An 18,969-nucleotide genomic window follows, 5' to 3' on the forward strand; every position below is an offset into this window, starting at 1 on the left:
CCACTTGTCTATCCATATCAACAATTATATATCATTCGGTATACTATTTAATTAATGAGTTTGAAAATAAATAAATAGTGTAAACGTAAAAATGATAATGTTAACAAAGTAACTATCTTTATTCCCATATAAGAAAGTAACAGTTCATCAATGCAAAATTCTAAGTCAATAACCAACCAATTGAATTAAAGACTAATTGCATTGAAAAAGTTGCTTTTCTGTAAACATATGATTGACAATTTGCACAAAAGTTGAGTCTCATAATACATTGTGGAATCGTACAAAACGCTCACCTTAATCGAATTCTTATGCATCTACAAAGCCGATAACTGTCAGTGTAACACATATGGCTTGATCTAATGAACATACACGATGTTTGTTACCCATCCAAAAGTAGAATAGAGATCTAGACTTGAGCTCAATCTTTATACAATCTTTATTAAGTTGAAATAAGAGAGAAATACTTAACAAAAAGCTTCCTATATTTTAAATAATCCGATTCAACTCCTTTTATGGTTTGGGATCTATAAAAACAGATGGTTAGTTGGGTAATAGTAGCCTCTTATGAAGCAAGCTCAACAGATGGCCTTAAAAAGGGTGTCAAATATTATCACAACTTAAAGCGAAACAATTCAATAGGAGTTGCATGTATCATAAAAACACTACTAAGATTACAACACTCAAATGTCCAAATATTAAAAGGGATAGTAGTATGGTTTCCACCCATAAAAGGAGTAGAAATCATGTTTGTAAGTCAACATCCAAAACCTGGCAAGCACAAATGGTTCTAGGTAAAAGGTGTCCAAATATTATCCAAACTCAACATCATATGAACTTTAAAGTGCCTTATGAGTAGACTGAATCTATTTGCTTGGTGCAGCTTCAACAGCTTCTTTGGTTGCTTCACTCGTCGCAGCTGGCTTTGTTTCCGCTTCTTGACCTAAAACCAAGATTAACAATTAATACGAATTGTTTAAATGTGCACTTTCACGCTGAAATTTAAATGATCAGAATGGAATAATCAACTTTAAAGCTCAAAAGCATTAAAATACAGAACATTAGTTTTTCTTGACCAAATTCTGTTATAAACATGAATACTTAAAGTTTACTATAGTTCTGGAGATATGATCAAACTGCATTGATTCTAACGAGTCTAATCACATGAGATGTTAACGTACTTGCATGTGAGTTTGATTAAGATTACAAACTTGTACAATTCATTCATAAACAAACTTTATTAGAGTCAACTTGCAATTCTAAGGAATCAAATTAATTCCTTGTTTCTCAAGTTGTTTTTATTAGCCTCAAATGAACCTATTTCTATCTTGACAAATCCTCTAAATGCAGTCGTGTATTAGAATCAGAAAATGATAATCGTACAAAGTTATTGTAGTTGAAAGTAAATGAAACGGAGTAAGTTTTATTACCTTCATCATCACTGTCTTCATCATCACCGCCCATGAATTCACTCATGTCGGGCATACCTTCCATTCCCATGCCGCCCATGCCAGGCATCCCCATGCCGCCCATTCCAGGCATTCCCATACCGCCCATGCCAGGCATCCCCATGCCGCCCATGCCAGGCATCCCCATGCCGCCCATACCACCCATGCCTCCCATGTCTCCAAATTTCTGTTAATAATAAATAGAATAAGTTGTTAAAAAAATGATAATGAGTTCACATGGTAATGTAGGTCACGATTTCTTACCGAGAAATCCATTCCTCCCATGTCAAGATCCGCAGCAGGACCTAAAACAAGTATTTATTTATCAAATTAATGAATAAATAATATTGAGTATTGGTGATTATATGTACGTATGTGTGTGTGTGTGTATATATAATTATAGAATACCAGCATCATCATCTTCGTCAACCCATTTGTCCCAATCAACTTTAACGTAATGCGGGGTCTTAGCATCTCCGCCCAAAAGTTTGTTCCACCATTTAGGCTCTGCTTTCTCCAAAATACAGAATATACTTCTCTCACCTATGCTGATTTTGCTCTCCTACATAAAAACAATATAAAAAGGTCAACATATAAATATATAAATATAAAATTAAAAATGAGAAAAATGTTTCTGATGGAAGTTTAGAAAGCTACATACCTCTACGTTAACTTTGTCAAAAAGCTCAAGCTTTAGGTCATACTCATGCTGACCAGCTTTAGCAGTAAACGTAAATACTCCTTCAGGAGCTAAATCGACTTTGGCATCTTTAGTATCGGCCAAAACCACGGTAATAAAAAGTTTATCCTCTCTCTGGGCCCACTTAACCTCAGGATGACGACTACAATTTTCAAAAACATTTATATACTTAGTTGGTATATTATACTAATAAAACTATGAAACACGGCAAAACAGGCAAAATTAATCGATTATGAAAGTGAATGGTCCGCCCAATCCAGAAAAAACATGTTAAATCCTAAAAAATTATCCCTTCTGACCCAAACCAAAATTGACCCATTACCTCAAACCAAAATTGACCCATTACCTCAGTCCCACCCGGTCGTTTTGACCCATGATACCTTCATCAACTTAAAAACACACTTAAGCTCTCACATTTAACTCCCAATAAGCTAATCAAAGCACAAAGTTAGTTCCAAAAATTGGCTAATCGAAAAAAACTTTCAAAACCTTAACAAAGATTTCTATCATAATCGAAAAATATTATCCAAAATAAATAAGTTTATCCGATTCACTTTAAAAGTAATTAGTAACAACCTGCAATAATTTTGTGGATCACACAAATGCTAATCCAGCAGTTAAGTTTCAGAACCACAAAACAGATAGAAACAGCACAATCACCATCGAACATATTAAGTTATTAACCAAATAAAAATAATCAAAAACGCCAATCTATTTTTTAAACCCAAAAACCCAATTACAAAAGAAAAATAAGAAAATAAAAACTAAGATTCAACAACAAGTCAACTGAGTATACACTCCAAATCAACACTTAAAATCTCAGATTACCGCTTCAAAAATATGCACAAATGATAGATAAACAGGAGATTTATTTGAAACCCTAAACCATAATTACAAAAAATAAAACCTAAAAAAAAAAAAAAAAAAGAAAAGAAAACAAGTAATAAATCTAACACCAACCAACAAATTAACTAATTATCAAGAGAATACAAAACTGTTAAATCAATCAGCAAACGTTTTGCACAGCCTCAAAATAATTAATCATCAGATTAAGATATAAAATTAGGGTTAGAATCAAACAGAATGAATCGCACAAAAATAAAGAGCAGCTGATGATCAAAAGAGAAATTGAATTGAAATCTGCTGAAAATAAGAAGAAGATTACCTCATATTTTTTTTTTGTATTTAGAAGAGGAGAGGAAAGTAAGTAAAGAAAACCCTAGAAATGCAGTTGAGTAGATATCTCAACAAATGATAATGATTTCGTTCTTAAACCCTTGAAAATTTACAACCGAGTCAGGCGGAAAACAGGTTAAGGTATTGTTTTTATTGGGCTTTCACGTTAGGCCCATTTATAGAAATGGGCCTTTTCCAACCGAGTCAGGTCGACCTTTTTGATTCCATCATTATTGGGCCTGTTATTTATTCACGTGTATACATGTATAGTGTCGAAGCTAGTTAAGGCTATCGGTATGTTTATTTATTTATTTATTTGAAAAGTCAAAGATTTTATTAATTTATTGAATATAAAAGAAGAATACATCATCTGCCATACTTGAGGTAGTATGGAGGAAACTGTACAATCGAAGCCTACAATTGCAGACTAACACGAAAAGAGGAAAGTAAAACTAGAAACGAAATATGTTGCAACTTATTTCGTTATCTATCCATGATCATCGAAAGTGTTTGACGTTGTGATCCATCTTTGACAATCAAACGTGGGAATTCTCGACCGATTAGCAATCCACTCATAACTTCTGGTTTGGATTTCCTGAAGTATCATTGGTGCCGTCCAAATCAAGTTACGAAAAATTTTGTTGTTTTTATTTTGCCAAATTTAGTAAGCACTTACTCAAACAATTGCTTGCCGAATTTTATCTTTTGGGTCGGCATTGGATGTGTGAGTTTCTCCTTTCGGGAACTCGCTATAATTTCCACTCAATAATATATTTTCGTACAAATTTTAAGTCAAGTAAATAAAATTGTCGTTTTTTGTCAGTAATCTATCGCTTGATTTGAAAAATGGTCAGTTTGCTTGTAGAAGACATAGAAACAAAGACTTCTGATTGATGTTAATTATTTTTAAGTTTTTAAATCAACTAACTCCATAGTTCGTATTAAGACCAGAAAACTACAGACTGTGAGTTTTACAATTTCTCATATATCTCAGTGCAGGTTTGTGTTCGAAATCCTTAGAGGCAAGATGATCTTACTCGTTACTCACCAAGTCCTTTCTTCATAACAACGATTCGATCTTATTATAATTATAATAAGTAAATAATAAGTATAAGTAACATAATAACAAATATTCGATCTTGTTATATTATGTGTACTTTTAAGTTGATCATCATATGCTTTTGTTTTGGATGAAGTTAAGATTCGTGACTTGCTTTAACCTTGCGCAGGTGAAGCAAGATGGGATGATCGCCCAATCTGGAAAGTACGATGAACTAGGTGAATATGGACTCGATTTCAAAGATATAGTATCTGCTCAGGGGACTTCAATGAAGCTAGTACAAGCAGAATCCACCGCATCAGAGTGACAAAGTCACAAAGCCATAATGCTACATAAGACAACGATGAAAACCAAAAATCTATTAAACGATCCCAGGCAAATTCGATTTTCACTTATTACTTGGATGTTAACTGTTTGACCAGCTAGATATACAATCCAAATTCATAATCACTTGACATTTATGTTACTATCATGAATTGATAGAAATATGTCTTACAAAACAAAGCCAAAACTTTATTGGAACTTGTTAATTGATTGTAAATAAATATTCTATGTATACAAACATTCCACCAGTACGATGGTAGCAAGGGAAAACGAGTGTGTCTAGATTCCCAAGAATAAACGCGATTGTGATTCCCAGTGCTCTTTCGTCTGTCGAATCCTTTCTGCTCTCTCAGTTTGAAGCCTTTCCTCCCAATATTCAGGACAACTGCACATACAAGCACAAAAATTCAGCAAAAAAGTAGAGAACCTGGTATCAACTGCACAAGTACATGCAAGATCGATACTATGAATGTTAAGCTCCATGCATCCATTCATGTATTTTTTATGTAAATGTTAACATTAACCGATGAATATTATTTCTCGCCTCCGTAGTTTCTCACTAGCGTGGTAGACTGGTGGTAATCAAATTTTGACGTTAAAAAAAAATCGATGAATATTAGGTTATAAATCGTTAACATTCATCACGATGGTTGTTAGTTAAATTTAGTGGTTATGAATGTAAAAATTAATAATATATCAACTAATGTTATGGGTTGTTATTCTTCCTCATGAATGTTAACTAACAATCATGATGATGAATGTTAATGATTTATTAAACTAAAGTTCATCAACTAATGTAATGGTCTTGAAAAAAGACACTCAACCGTAACTATGTTATTTATAGCCTTGATGTTGATTAATATTTACTGGTTTTGTTTGGTAAATTTAAGATTTAGCGTGATGAATGTTAACGTCCCCCGCTTCCCAAAAAGAGTGCTTCTCTCTTTAACGCTCCCCTCTAATTGTATTTATTTGACCCGTTTCGTCTTCAGCTAATTGAATACATTTTGACCCATTTTATGATATATTATATAAACCATGAACCCATTTTTACATAAACACCGTGTTAACAACTACAGTTCATCATTACAGCGATGAGTAAGAGCATGTTCGTCATAGAAACAATGTACCTTCGACTTAGTAGAATGTTAAGCTCTTCCAAATGGAGAGATCCCTCGTAGACCCCTGCCTGTAAAACACAACCGAAATAAATCATTCACCAAATGTTTATAATGCAATAAGATTTTATAAATAGAAAAAATAAGGTATATACTTCTCGACAAAGTGGACACTTTGCAGTAGGGTCTGCTGCCTTGAGTCCATCTACAATTGTTACTGATCCGGACTTGCAAGCACACATGAAGCAAAAGATGTGTCCGCAAGTCAAATACACAGGGTCAAACACTGTCTCCTGATCAAACAATTACAAAGAATGTGTAAAAAATATATCTTTCCTTAAACAGTGTATGCATAAAGCCAACAACTAAATATAAAAGTGACATTTTAGACGCGTTTAACTAAAAATAGGTTGATTTTGGGGATAACTATTAACTAAACTAGTAATTTTCAACGGGTCAAATGGATAGCACTAGAAAGTAAGCTAGAAATGGAGCTTGTCAAACATTTTAAATGGTTTAAAAGTTGCCTGAATTGTATTCAAATGCTTTATTGAATATAAATAGATTATTATGCAGTATTAACCAGTGCAGTTTCTTCAACCATCTACATGAATAGAATAAGGCCCAGCTGTTGAAGTCAATTGGGATAATCTGAAGGTCGTGACTTCGATATATTCCATTTATTATACAAAAAATAGTTGAACGGGAGGAAAGAAAATGATAAAAGAAAAATGGACCATGAAGAACTGACCAAGCATATGGAGCATGTTAAGTCTATCTCAATCTTAACCGAATCAGAGAGCTCACAGCGTAGCGAAGGTTTTCCATCGTTAAATACGAGAGAGCATGCCTTTGATAACTCGGAATTGTTACCCAAATTTGTCTTAGTTTCCGTTAAGTTAATGTGGAAAGCAATCAGCTCACAAAGCCATGGAGACTGAAGAATCTCCATGTGCATACTCTGTACTTGTGACCTGAAAGCTTGCCCTTGTTTAGAGTCATGTATCTGCGGTCAAGAGTAAAAGTTAGAGGTGACCAAATAGGCTTGAGGGAACGTATTGAGTAATAGGTCAACATGGTTTTTAGGCATGTAATTTTGTTGTAGGGGTCGAAACATGTTGGTTTGGATCGACCCAAAACACTTCTACATATTTTTAAACCTCCTTGCCGTTGCAGTTACACATTAAGCACTGTTTTTAGGCACTTAATGAGTTGAGATTGCCAATTCTAGAAAGTTGTTCATGTCTAAGGGTATGTTTGAGTGTACTAGCCGGTACTTTAACTTATTATTTTCTATAAGTGTTTAGCAAATAGCTAGAGATTGAGCTAGAGTTTAACAATGTGAATTGGTGTAGAAGGACAAAAAGAAATATGATAACTAAAGATATAAGTGGTATTTAGGTAATTGTACTTTTCATAAGCTCAAGCTACTTTTCAGAAATTATTTCAACTAGCTTATTTTTGTAAAGATTATTTTCTCAATGAGGTCATACAAATTTTTCTACCAAACAATAAGCTTAGTTGCGAAACACACACATTAGCATGCAAAAAAAAAAAAAAAGAATGCAAGTGTTTAATTGTGAATGGAATTTTACCTTGTCATATTTCTTAAGAATTTTTCGCATAGCAAGGGCATTGATAATAGCATAACCAACAAGATCTTTTCCTTCTTCTATAAAAGCACCATGGTTCCCCTTAAATGTATCTTTACACCACGCAAAATACTTGCGAAACCCGGTCGCTAAATGAACATCAAGTACCTTTTGTGCACGTTCGTTAAAACATCCAACCACCATAGACATCTCCTTCATAAGTAATGGAAAAAAACTTCCATCACAGACTGCATAAAATCATGAAATAGAATAAAATCATCGATTATTGGTAACTAATCACAATATATTAGAGATGTTAACTATAAGATTTAAAATCGCTTAATCCAAATATTAAACCGAATGAAAACCAATTCAAAACAAACCTATATTTTTTTTTTAAAGTCAAGTTGACGGCATCACCCAAAGGGACTTAACCACCTTCGCGATCATATGCCACGCACGCGCTTTCGGGAGGAAACCCGAATCGCATTGCAGGAACCAAATCCTTAAACCATCCCGAGGGACAGGTGGACCGGGTTTGAATCCTGAATGGATCCTAGCGAGAAAACCCCCTGAGGTCAATCTGGAGCTCCATATTTAAGGCAGATTGATTAATAAGATGAGCAGAGCGAGACTCGAACCCATGACCTAAACCCAAGCCTCGGATACCAGTAAGGCAAGCGTGCAATGGTACAAACCTAATTTAGAAAGCATTTTTCGTATCAATTAGAAACAAAATTGAATTCAGTATCCGGTTTTATATATATGCATTAGATGATTAGGTCAATCGAAAAACGATTTTCGAATTTGGTTGAAGACTTATGAGTTCAACATTTTTTGATATAAAAAACATAACTTAAAATTGTTTGTGCAAAAGAAGTAAAGAACCATGCTATAAAAGCAAGCTTCTTTGTGACATTATATCAAACACCTTAATCACAAAGTCAATAAATTGTGACATTATATCAAACACCTTAATCAAAAAGTCAATAAATAAATAATATATGAACGTAAAACCCCAATAAAAAAATCATCGATTTGAAAATTTTATGAATGTAAAAACCCAGCAAAAATGTCATCGAATCAAACAGCTATAATCATACGTCCAATCAACGTAATACAATAACAGAATTAGTTAAAAGTGTTAATAAACAATTAAGAATAAATAAACAAAAATTAATACCAGGGCAGGGGTGGGTGCAAGCAGCAGAAGAGTTATCAGAATTAGTATCATCAACAAGTAATGAGTTCTGAGAACGAATCATATCATCTTTACGACATCGTTTCAATATCTTCTTGAGATTCTTAAACCCTACACCAGGTAATTTGTAATTCTTCTGATCTTGTATCTGCATATATTCTTCATATTTTTTACAAAACTTCATCGTTGAATGAAATTAATTTATTTGAGAAGTAATTTGTGAGTTTTATTTATTTACGTATGAAGGCTCTGTTTTTCGTATCTTGGTGATTGAAAAAGTGAATGTGGTTTTATTACTTTGTTGTTTGTTTGTGTTGAATGGGGTTTTTTTTTTTTACGTGTATAGTGAATAGTCAATGGTGACACGTGGCACTGGTGTGTTGCCGTTTCGCAAGATAAATATAGACTTTGAGAAATGGTCAATATTTTGTCTTGATATTGCTTCGTCAAAAAGGCAAGTGTGATTCTTGTGAACTTGTACCAAGATTTAACCAAATTGTAGACATTTTTATACACAGAATTAATTTATGTTTGAACGGCAAGCTTTGCACATTGTATTATTTATTTCAACGACACTCATTTGCACACACACACGTTCGGAAGGAACCCGAATCGCATTACAAGAACCCGATCATGTAACCATCCTGAGGGGCAGGCGGACCGGGTTCGAATCCTGAATGGATCAGGGAGAAAACCCCCTGAGGTCAATCTGAACATTTATATTTCAGACAGATTAATTAATAGGATGAGCAGAGTGAGGCTCGAACCCATGACCTAACATCCAGCCCTAATAAACAAGGTGAAGGAGATGTCATTGAAGCAATGCTTCGTTGGCTATACACAAAATTAATCATATGTATCTATGTAACTAATTATATATTTATATATATGAGAGATACCTTTTTATTTGTTATTTTTATAAAATTAAAATTAAAGTTTAGAATTTAAATTTTTTAATTTTTGAGTTATTATTCATTGTTTAGATTAAACAAAAAAAATTTACTGCAACGTTAACATACATCAGATGTATGTTTTCATACTTATGATTTGATGTATGATAACCAGTTATCATACATCTAATATATGTTAATGTGTTGTAAAAAGTATGTTTTTATTTTTTTTCCGAATCTACACAATAAATATTAACTCCCGAATTTTGTTTAAAAAAAATCTAAACTCTAATTTTGATGTTATAAAAATAATAAATTTACTTATTCCTTTATCCCCAAAAAGGATGATATATATATATATATATATATTTTGGTAGGATCAAGAGATAATAATAAAATGAAGAGAAGTGGAGGATAGCATTTTGACTCGTATCTTCGTCTTCGTATTCCTTTTCGTTTTTTCCTCGTCGGTTGCCAATACCGATATGGTGTTTGTTGCGAATAGACTTATCGTTGTTGGTATGAGAATGGTTGTTGTTGTTGTGAATACTATGGGAATGATAGTTGTTGTTGTGGTGGATATGATAGTTGTGTTGTGGTCGAATGAATTGTTGTTGATAAAATACTTTCTGATTTGGTGCGAATTGTGAAAAACTAGTTTGACTTGGTGAAAAATTGATAGCTTGATTCGATGACGAATTGTTTGGTGACGGGATTGAATTATTGAGCATATGGTTGGAAAAGTCATTATTGTTTGATTAAGACATTTTAGTTGTAGAGTGAAATGAAATGAAATGGTCGGAATATTGAGTGAGAAAAATAGATGTGAAAATATGTATATTTAAAGGGTAAAATAATTGATCTATATAAAAAAGAATAATAAAATAAAATTTGAAACGATAATATAATCATTTGAAATTGCAATGGGTCCCACCATGATTCGTGAGAGTGCCGTTGCAGGTCCAACGGACGGACCAAGTGGCTATCCGCTGCCTATGGTTGTCAGTGAGTGGCGATCGGTGACGGTGGGTGGGTGTTTTAGTGAGGCCGTGAGGGGGCTATACGCTATAGTTTATAGTGGCCTTAGATGCATACCAATATTCATGTGAATATATACAAATATCAGATTTTATTTTTGAAAGTATTAAATTTTATTATTTTTTATAACAAGTAAAAGTAAATCTTTACAACTTTTATATTTGTATTTATATAATCTACGAAGTAGGCGACGAAAACAGGGACTCTAAAAAAGAAACGTGGGGAAAATGATTTCACCAACCCACTTGGGGTGAATGGGTGATCACTGATCAGTGATGGTGGCCATTTTGAACAAATGAACATCGTAGCTTTTTTATAATAATAAATTAAACTTATAAAACAAGTGGTACTCAATTTCTTTATTGAATTGAAGTGTTTAGGGTGTTTAAATCTCTTATAAAAATCCAGTGGCGAATCTGTTGAGATTAAAGGTTTATCGGGCTTGATTAATGGGCTCATTAGTCTTAGATGCTAGATACAATTGTTATGGTTTAAGGAAAGGGAAATTCGTCCAAATACACTATTTCTTAAACTTTTATTCCAAAATATACTTTCGGGGAAAAAATTGTCTATTTACACCGTTAGGTCGACCACTAAGTGGGTCGACTACCCCTTTATCCGGTCGACCACTTTAGTTTTCAAGGTAGTCGACCTCAATTCTTCATTGTTGTTGGTCGACTACTTCAGTTATATGGTCGACCTAAGGGTCGACCGAATTGTAGGCCTAAACTCGGTCGACTAACATAGTCGACCACAGTTGCTTTGAAGTCGACCGATAAGTTGGTCGACTAATCATAAAAACATACTAAGATATATCAGATAAGATTATTGCGAATTTAGATAAGGTTTTTATTTAAGTTTACTGTGTTAGCAATGTACCTTCAATGTACCTTGGAGATTTATTTACCATTATGTGTTGTGTTGTGTTGTGTTACCATCCAATTTAGTGAAATAAACTTTAATTTGAACAACAAATATTATATATTATCTCATACTACATTTATGGATTACACAACAAATAACACAACTTACAGACATATAACATACACGATAGTTAAACAGAAAATATACGAACACACATACCTAACATTCATGACTGTTAAACACATTTTAAACACAAAGAAGAAGCTAATCATCACTCAAATTGTAAGTGGAGCCAAATTGTGTTGAGCATGAGTCTTCACGTTTTCCTTTACCCTTGCCATTTACCAACCCCTTCGGCTTTGCCTTTGTTTTTGAGTTACACTTGGACTTTTGTTTACCTTCAGAAAGATCATAATGTGCGGTGCAAGTTGATCTAGTATGTCCATATTCCAAGCAACGACTGCATTTTCTTTTAGATTTGAAATTGTCTTTGTCCTCTCCTTGGGACGGTATACGAGCAGTACTCTTCGGTCTACCCGATTGTCGCTTTGTAACCAATGGCGGTAGGACGGTTTGTAGGTGTCCTGGATCTATCCATTCAGAAATATGATCTAGCGGGTTAATATCTTCCATGTATGCCGACTTGTACGTTTCAATGTGGAAATACTTCTGAACGTGTGTAGTAACGTTACGTAGGACAAAATACCTTGCTACTGCCATTACATGTCCACAGGGTATACCGGAAAACTGCCATTGTTTACATGTGCAAGTTTTATCTTGTAGATTGACTTTACCGCCTTTTTCATATCCAATACCTCAAACTTAACTTGTGATATCGGTTTGACAGTCCAACTAATAGACTTACGATTTCTTTTACCAAGCTTACGCTCTGCATATGGTGTGACAGGTGTTGTTAAACCATCAGCAGTGTTTCGGTATTCCCAAAACCATTGTTGAACTGAAGCTCTAAAGAATTCAAGAAGCATTGTAATATGGAGTTTCCTCGCATGAACTGACAGTACGTTCATTGACTCTGCACTATTAGAAGTTAGGTAAGCATACCGAACACGATCTGCATGATGTCTAGACCATCTGTTGAGGCCAACAGTAGTGAGTGTACGTGCACTGTCTGGGATACGTCGTGCTAGTATAGCATAGTGGTGATCAAAATCAGATTTTCTATACGCTTTGCACATTTTTCAGTAGTGCCACTCGTAACTTTTAACCCTTTTAGACACACTTTTGAGGTTTCCCAACAAATGTCTAGCACATAGTGCATGAAATACTTCTGGAAATATGTTTGATATGCCAGTAGCTATTGCAGGTGCCCTGTCAGATATAATAGTAAGATTAACAATACAACACCCCGAAGACTGTAGAGAGTCTCTTAGATTACCAAAAAACCATGTCCAATGATTGGTGGTCTCTCCTGCTCCAATACCATAGGCTAATGGAAGGATTCCATTGTTAGCATCCATAGCGACAGCAATCAAGTTACTCCCCAAGTAACGACTTTTTAAATGAGCCCCATCGACTATGATTACTGGTCGTGCATAGTTAACAAACGAAAGTGTCTGCATATTAAAGTATTGAAACATTATTTTTAAATACGAGTTAAATTAATAAGTAAATAAAGAGAGCATTAAACATACCGCTGCACCAATGGACATGTAACTCATAACAAATCTGCCTTTGTTGTCCGTTCGAATGTTGGTTACACTACCTGGGTTAGACAATCTAAGATCATATAGATAATTAGGTAGTATTTGAAAGAAATCTTCAAGACTACCCCTCAACATCTCAATTGCGTAACATTTGGCTTTCCATGCTTGGTGGTATGATAGACTTATTTTAAATCGCGCCGACATATCAGTCCTTATATCATTCGGTCAATAGACACGACCTTCTTGTTTCATCACCTCTTTCAGTATATTACCTAGGACCTTCTTGGTGGCATGCTTATTGTTCGGAAGAATTTGGGTATTTGAGCACGTGTGTAGATCATTCAACTTCCGTACTTGAAAGTTGTTGCTATCTTGTATACACCTAGCAGTAATTTGCCATGAACAATTTGGTGATATGCATGTAGCTGTATACCTTGACTTGTCTGAGTACTTTGGTTTTATCTGGAACCCTTCAGTAACACACTTTGTACGTAATTGCATAAGAAAATCTTCCTTGTTTTCGAAAGTCTGATTCAAGTTAACTAGATCTGAGGTTTCATATATTGTCATTGATCTAGGTTTCATTTCGGGTTGGGTGTTCGATAGTAACTGTGGCATGTTCTAAAATATATCATCTGGTTGGGGATTATACTTAATTGGCTGGTCATAAGTTTGTGTTTGGTTGACGTGTTCATCTTCGTATTCATCATCACTATCAGGAACATCATCCTCATCAACTATGTAGTTAGAAAAAGGGTGTTTTGTTGGTTTGATTGGATTCACATTTTCCATATCATCATGCTCAGATCCGCTTTGATCAGATGTAGGTAGGTCAACGATGTAAGGATCTTCGTTACCTTCAAACGGTGGTTGTTTATCATTCAACAAATTGGTGTATTATATTTGTTGGTTGATTTCATCTGTGGTTTGAGTTTGTAAGTTGAACTGATTTACAAATTGATTTTGTAGGTTCGAATTATTTGTGTATGGATGTGGTTGGTTGTACTGATCAGTGTATGGGTGGTGTAGGTTGACCTGATTGTTACTTTGGTGTTCTTGGTCGTACTGATTGATGGTTGACTGTTGTAGGTTGAACTGATTGATGGATGACTGTTGTGAAATGTCCCGTTCTTATTGATTAAAAACGTTCCATATTAATTGATTTCGTTGCGAGGTTTTGACCTCTATATGAGACGTTTTTCAAAGACTGCATTCATTTTTAAAACAAACCATAACCTTTATTTCATAAATAAAGGTTTAAAAAGCTTTACGTAGATTATCAAATAATGATAATCTAAAATATCCTGTTTACACACGACCAATACATAATGGTTTACAATACAAATATGTTACATCGAAATCAGTTTCTTGAATGCAGTTTTTACACAATATCATACAAACATGGACTCCAAATCTTGTCCTTATTTTAGTATGCAACAACGGAAGCTCTTAGTATTCACCTGAGAATAAACATGCTTTAAACGTCAACAAAAATGTTGGTGAGTTATAGGTTTAACCTATATATATCAAATCATAACAATAGACCACAAGATTTCATATTTCAATACACATCCCATACATAGAGATAAAAATCATTCATATGGTGAACACCTGGTAACCGACATTAACAAGATGCATATATATAAGAATATCCCCATCATTCCGGGACACCCTTCGGATATGATATAAATTTCGAAGTACTAAAGCATCCGGTACTTTGGATGGGGTTTGTTAGGCCCAATAGATCTATCTTTAGGATTCGCGTCAATTACGGTGTCTGTTCCCTAATTCTTAGATTACCAGACTTTATAAAAAGGGGCATATTCGATTTCGATAATTCAACCATAGAATGTAGTTTCACGTACTTGTGTCTATTTTGTAAATCATTTATAAAACCTGCATGTATTCTCATCCCAAAAATATTAGATTTTAAAAGTGGGACTATAACTCACTTTTACAGATTTTTAATTCGTCGGGAAGTAAGACTTGGCCACTGGTTGATTCACGAACCTATAACAATATATACATATATATCAAAGTATGTTCAAAATATATTTACAACACTTTTAATATATTTTGATGTTTTAAGTTTATTAAGTCAGCTGTCCTCATTAGTAACCTACAACTAGTTGTCCACAGTTAGATGTACAGAAATAAATCGATAAATATTATCTTGAATCAATCCACGACCCAGTGTATACGTATCTCAGTATTGATCACAACTCAAACTATATATATTTTGGAATCAACCTCAACCCTGTATAGCTAACTCCAACATTCACATATAGAATGTCTATGGTTGTTCCGAAATATATATAGATGTGTCGACACGATAGGTCGAAACATTGTATACGTGTCTATGGTATCTCAAGATTACATAATATACAATACAAGTTGATTAAGTTATGGTTGGAATAGATTTGTTACCAATTTTCACGTAGCTAAAATGAAAAAAATTATCCAATCTTGTTTTACCCATAACGTCTTCATTTTAAATCCGTTTTGAGTGAATCAAATTGCTATGGTTTCATATTGAACTCTATTTTATGAATCTAAACAGAAAAAGTATAGGTTTATAGTCAGAAAAATAAGTTAAAAGTCATTTTTGTAAAGGTAGTCATTTCAGTCGAAAGAACGACGTCTAGATGACCATTTTAGAAAACATACTTCCACTTTGAGTTTAACCATAATTTTTGGATATAGTTTCATGTTCATAATAAAATTCATTTTCCCAGAATAAAAACTTTTAAATCAAAGTTTATCATAGTTTTTAATTAACTAACCCAAAACAGCCCGCGGTGTTACTACGACTGCGTAAATCCGGTTTTACGGTGTTTTTCGTGTTTTCAGGTTTTAAATCATTAAGTTAGCATATCATATAGATATAGAACATGTGTTTAGTTGATTTTAAAAGTCAAGTTGGAAAGATTAACTTTTATTTGCGAACAAGTTTAGAATTAACTAAACAATGTTCTAGTGATTACAAGTTTAAACCTTCGAATAAGATAGATTTATATGTATGAATCGAATGATGTTATGAACACCATTACTACCTCAAGTTCCTTGGATAAACCTACTGGAAATGAAAAAAATAGATCTAGCTTCAAAGGATCCTTGGATGGCTTGAAAGTTCTTGAAGCAGAATCATGACACGAAAACAATTTCAAGTAAGATTTCCACTCGAAATAAGATTGTTATAGTTATAGAAATTGAATTAAAGTTTGAATATGATTATTACCTTGTATTAGAAAGATAACCTACTGTAAGTAACAAAGTTTTCTTGATCTTGGATGATTACTTGGAATGGATCTAGAAAACTTGGAAGTAAACTTGCAATCTTGGAAGTATTCTTGATTTTATGAAACTAGAACTTTTGGAATTTATGAAGAACACTTAGAACTTGAAGATAGAACTTGAGAGAGATCAATTAGATGAAGAAAATTGAAGAATGAAAGTATTTGTAGGTGTTTTTGGTCGTTGGTGTATGGATTAGATATAAAGGATATGTAATTTTGTTTTCATGTAAATAAGTCATGAATGATTACTCATATTTTTGTAATTTTATGAGATATTTCATGCTAGTTGCCAAATGATGGTTCCTACATGTGTTAGGTGACTCACATGGGCTGCTAAGAGCTGATCATTGGAGTGTATATACCAATAGTACATATATCTAAAAGCTGTGTATTGTACGAGTACGAATACGGGTGCATACGAGTAGAATTGTTGATGAAACTGAACGAGGATGTAATTGTAAGCATTTTTGTTAAGTAGAAGTATTTTGATAAGTGTCTTGAAGTCTTTCAAAAGTTTATGAATACATATTAAAACACTACATGTATATACATTTTAACTGAGTCGTTAAGTCATCGTTAGTCGTTACATGTAAATGTTATTTTGAAACCTTTAGGTTAACGATCTTGTTGAATGTTGTTAACCCATTGTTTATTATAACAAATGAGATGTTAAATTGTTATATTATTATGATATATAATATATCTTAGTGTGACGATCGCTCCAAATCCGTATGGACGAACACGTCATTCATTGATTTCATTGCGAGGTATTTGACCTCTATATGATACGTTTTGTAAACATTGCATTCTTTTGAAAATGCACACCATAAATGAATATTTAAATCAAAGGTTTTCGACATCTGATAATTTTTACATATAGACAATCACCATAAATAATATTTTACAACAGTACTTCCGTTGACAATGCAGTCAAAATAAGATACATGGTGATGATTTGGTGAATGCAATGTTTCCTTGAAAAATATGTCATGTAAGACTCCATGCACATAGCTTGTCTAACATCTAAGCAAACAGCGGAAGACTTCTAGGAAACCTGAGAATAAACATGCTAACAAGTGTCAACACAAAGGTTGGTGAGTTCATAGTTTTAATATTACACATAATCCGTATATCAATGTGGATTACAAAAGTCCAGTTGTATCATTCAAAACGTTTATCAATATGTTTTAAATAAAAGGTGGACCACAAGATTTCAGTTGTTTCATCCAGAAACGTTTATCAAAATATTCTACAAAATTGAGCACCCTGGTAACTAAACTTAACGTATATAATTTATACCCTTTGTATAATCATCTTAATAATACACGCAAACCAACGTGTACGCTTCTCAATTAGCATACGTCCGTTAAAAGGCTAGTGCTCTAGCTCGGACGGGGATATCAAGCCCTATGGATCCATATACTACTACTCGCGCCCACCAGTTCTTATAACTGGCAGTTACTAGTTACCAAAGCTAAGGGATTTTCGGTTCAAACTCAGTATAGAATTTAGTATGTACTTGTGTCCATTGTTTAAAATAAAGTGCATGTATTCTCAGCCCAAAAATATATATTGCAAAAGCATTTAAAAAGGGAGCAAATGAAACTCAAGCATATAAATATTGTATATCGGTTAACAAAGCATTTGCATGTATTCTCAGCCCAAAAATGTAGAGAGTAAAAGGGATCTTATGAAACTCACGCATATAAATATTGTAAATCAGTTAATAAAGCATTTGCATGTATTCTCAGCCCAAAAATGTAAAGGGTAAAAGGGATCATATGAAACTCACTGTTTAATATTGATATACAATATTGTAGAAAAGTACGTAGACGCATCGGAGATGATAAACACGAGGTTTGATTCACAAAAATACCCTCAAACATTACCCATAATTTCCTTGGCAATAACCCATATTTTCCTTAGCTCTAGCTCGCTCGGAAACTTGTTTTGAAAATTACTTGGACAGCACTCCGTCGTAATATTTTATGTACATTATTATTTTTGTATCGCAAAAATAATAATACTAATAATAAAAATAATAAGATTAATAATAATCTTATTAATAATAATAATAATAATAATAATAATAATAAATAAAATAAATACGGAGTAATATGTATATTTGTGTATGTGTGTGTGATTAACTGGCCAAAACTCGAGAATTTATAGCACCTGACCCATTTTTACACCCCATGCGATCGCATGGGGTTTGTACTGGATAGCCATGCGATCGCATGGCTAAGATTTCCAGCTTAGAACCTTTTGTCAATTAGCTTGTCGACATGATTTTATATTAATATAATATATATAATATATTTAATTTAAATAATTAATTATATATTATATTAAATTCACATGCATAGTTGACTTGTAATTTTCATTCCGATAAGTTGTACGTCGTCACTTGACTTATGTCCCGGTTTCGGTTTTTCGAATGTCCTTTCGTACATTTAGAAAACTTGCATTTTACGTTTCGTGTCACGTACCTTTGTCAAAATATAGCCTTAAATTATCCATAACTATACCACTCATAGTATATCTTAAACTTTCGAATGTTTTGGTCATTTACTTCTATAAATTATCGTCTCGTTATTTGTT

The 18,969-nt window shown here is 33.4% G+C and overlaps 3 protein-coding genes across 3 annotated transcripts; all 3 read right to left on the reverse strand.

The window, feature by feature from the left end:
• Positions 1 to 631: 631 nt before the first annotated feature.
• On the reverse strand, positions 632 to 3,375 carry LOC139872507 (uncharacterized protein OsI_027940-like). The gene is made up of 6 exons (XM_071860398.1): positions 3,311 to 3,375; positions 2,107 to 2,287; positions 1,854 to 2,007; positions 1,710 to 1,750; positions 1,428 to 1,632; positions 632 to 940 (listed from the first exon to the last, which is right to left on the reverse strand). The coding sequence occupies exons 1-6, from the start codon at positions 3,313 to 3,315 to the stop codon at positions 864 to 866; spliced, it is 663 nt and encodes a 220-aa protein (XP_071716499.1). The 5' UTR covers positions 3,316 to 3,375; the 3' UTR covers positions 632 to 863.
• A 1,571-nt stretch (positions 3,376 to 4,946) lies between these two features.
• LOC139872527 (probable E3 ubiquitin-protein ligase BAH1-like 1) lies at positions 4,947 to 8,905 on the reverse strand. The gene is made up of 6 exons (XM_071860415.1): positions 8,599 to 8,905; positions 7,419 to 7,663; positions 6,575 to 6,829; positions 5,979 to 6,116; positions 5,836 to 5,894; positions 4,947 to 5,090 (listed from the first exon to the last, which is right to left on the reverse strand). Exons 1-6 carry the CDS (start codon positions 8,798 to 8,800, stop codon positions 4,985 to 4,987), a joined length of 1,005 nt encoding a protein of 334 aa, XP_071716516.1. The 5' UTR covers positions 8,801 to 8,905; the 3' UTR covers positions 4,947 to 4,984.
• A 3,702-nt stretch (positions 8,906 to 12,607) lies between these two features.
• LOC139870044 (uncharacterized) lies at positions 12,608 to 13,690 on the reverse strand. The gene is made up of 3 exons (XM_071857897.1): positions 13,345 to 13,690; positions 13,061 to 13,131; positions 12,608 to 12,982 (listed from the first exon to the last, which is right to left on the reverse strand). The coding sequence occupies exons 1-3, from the start codon at positions 13,688 to 13,690 to the stop codon at positions 12,608 to 12,610; spliced, it is 792 nt and encodes a 263-aa protein (XP_071713998.1).
• Between the last annotated feature and the right edge of the window lie 5,279 nt (positions 13,691 to 18,969).

Source organism: Rutidosis leptorrhynchoides, chromosome 10 (genome assembly GCF_046630445.1).
Source record: "Rutidosis leptorrhynchoides isolate AG116_Rl617_1_P2 chromosome 10, CSIRO_AGI_Rlap_v1, whole genome shotgun sequence".
NCBI lineage: Eukaryota > Viridiplantae > Streptophyta > Magnoliopsida > Asterales > Asteraceae > Rutidosis > Rutidosis leptorrhynchoides.

Bases quoted from the DNA above. Each gene is read 5' to 3' on its own strand.
- LOC139872527 (XM_071860415.1), bottom strand. From the start codon at position 8,800: ATGAAGTTTTGTAAAAAATATGAAGAATATATGCAGATACAAGATCAG. The intron at 6,830-7,418 runs GTAAAATTCCAT...TCTTGACCGCAG, and splicing joins TTCTTAAGAAATATGACAAG to ATACATGACTCTAAACAAGG. The intron at 5,091-5,835 runs GTACATTGTTTC...TTGTATGTGCAG, and splicing joins AACATTCTACTAAGTCGAAG to TTGTCCTGAATATTGGGAGG.
- LOC139870044 (XM_071857897.1), bottom strand. From the start codon at position 13,690: ATGCCACAGTTACTATCGAACACCCAACCCGAAATGAAACCTAGATCA. The intron at 13,132-13,344 runs GTAATATACTGA...TGTCTAACCCAG, and splicing joins TGCCACCAAGAAGGTCCTAG to GTAGTGTAACCAACATTCGA. The intron at 12,983-13,060 runs GTATGTTTAATG...TTTAATATGCAG, and splicing joins ACATGTCCATTGGTGCAGCG to ACACTTTCGTTTGTTAACTA.
- LOC139872507 (XM_071860398.1), bottom strand. The intron at 1,751-1,853 runs GTATTCTATAAT...TACTTGTTTTAG, and splicing joins TGACGAAGATGATGATGCTG to GTCCTGCTGCGGATCTTGAC. The intron at 941-1,427 runs GTAATAAAACTT...TCTTGGTTTTAG, and splicing joins TGAAGACAGTGATGATGAAG to GTCAAGAAGCGGAAACAAAG.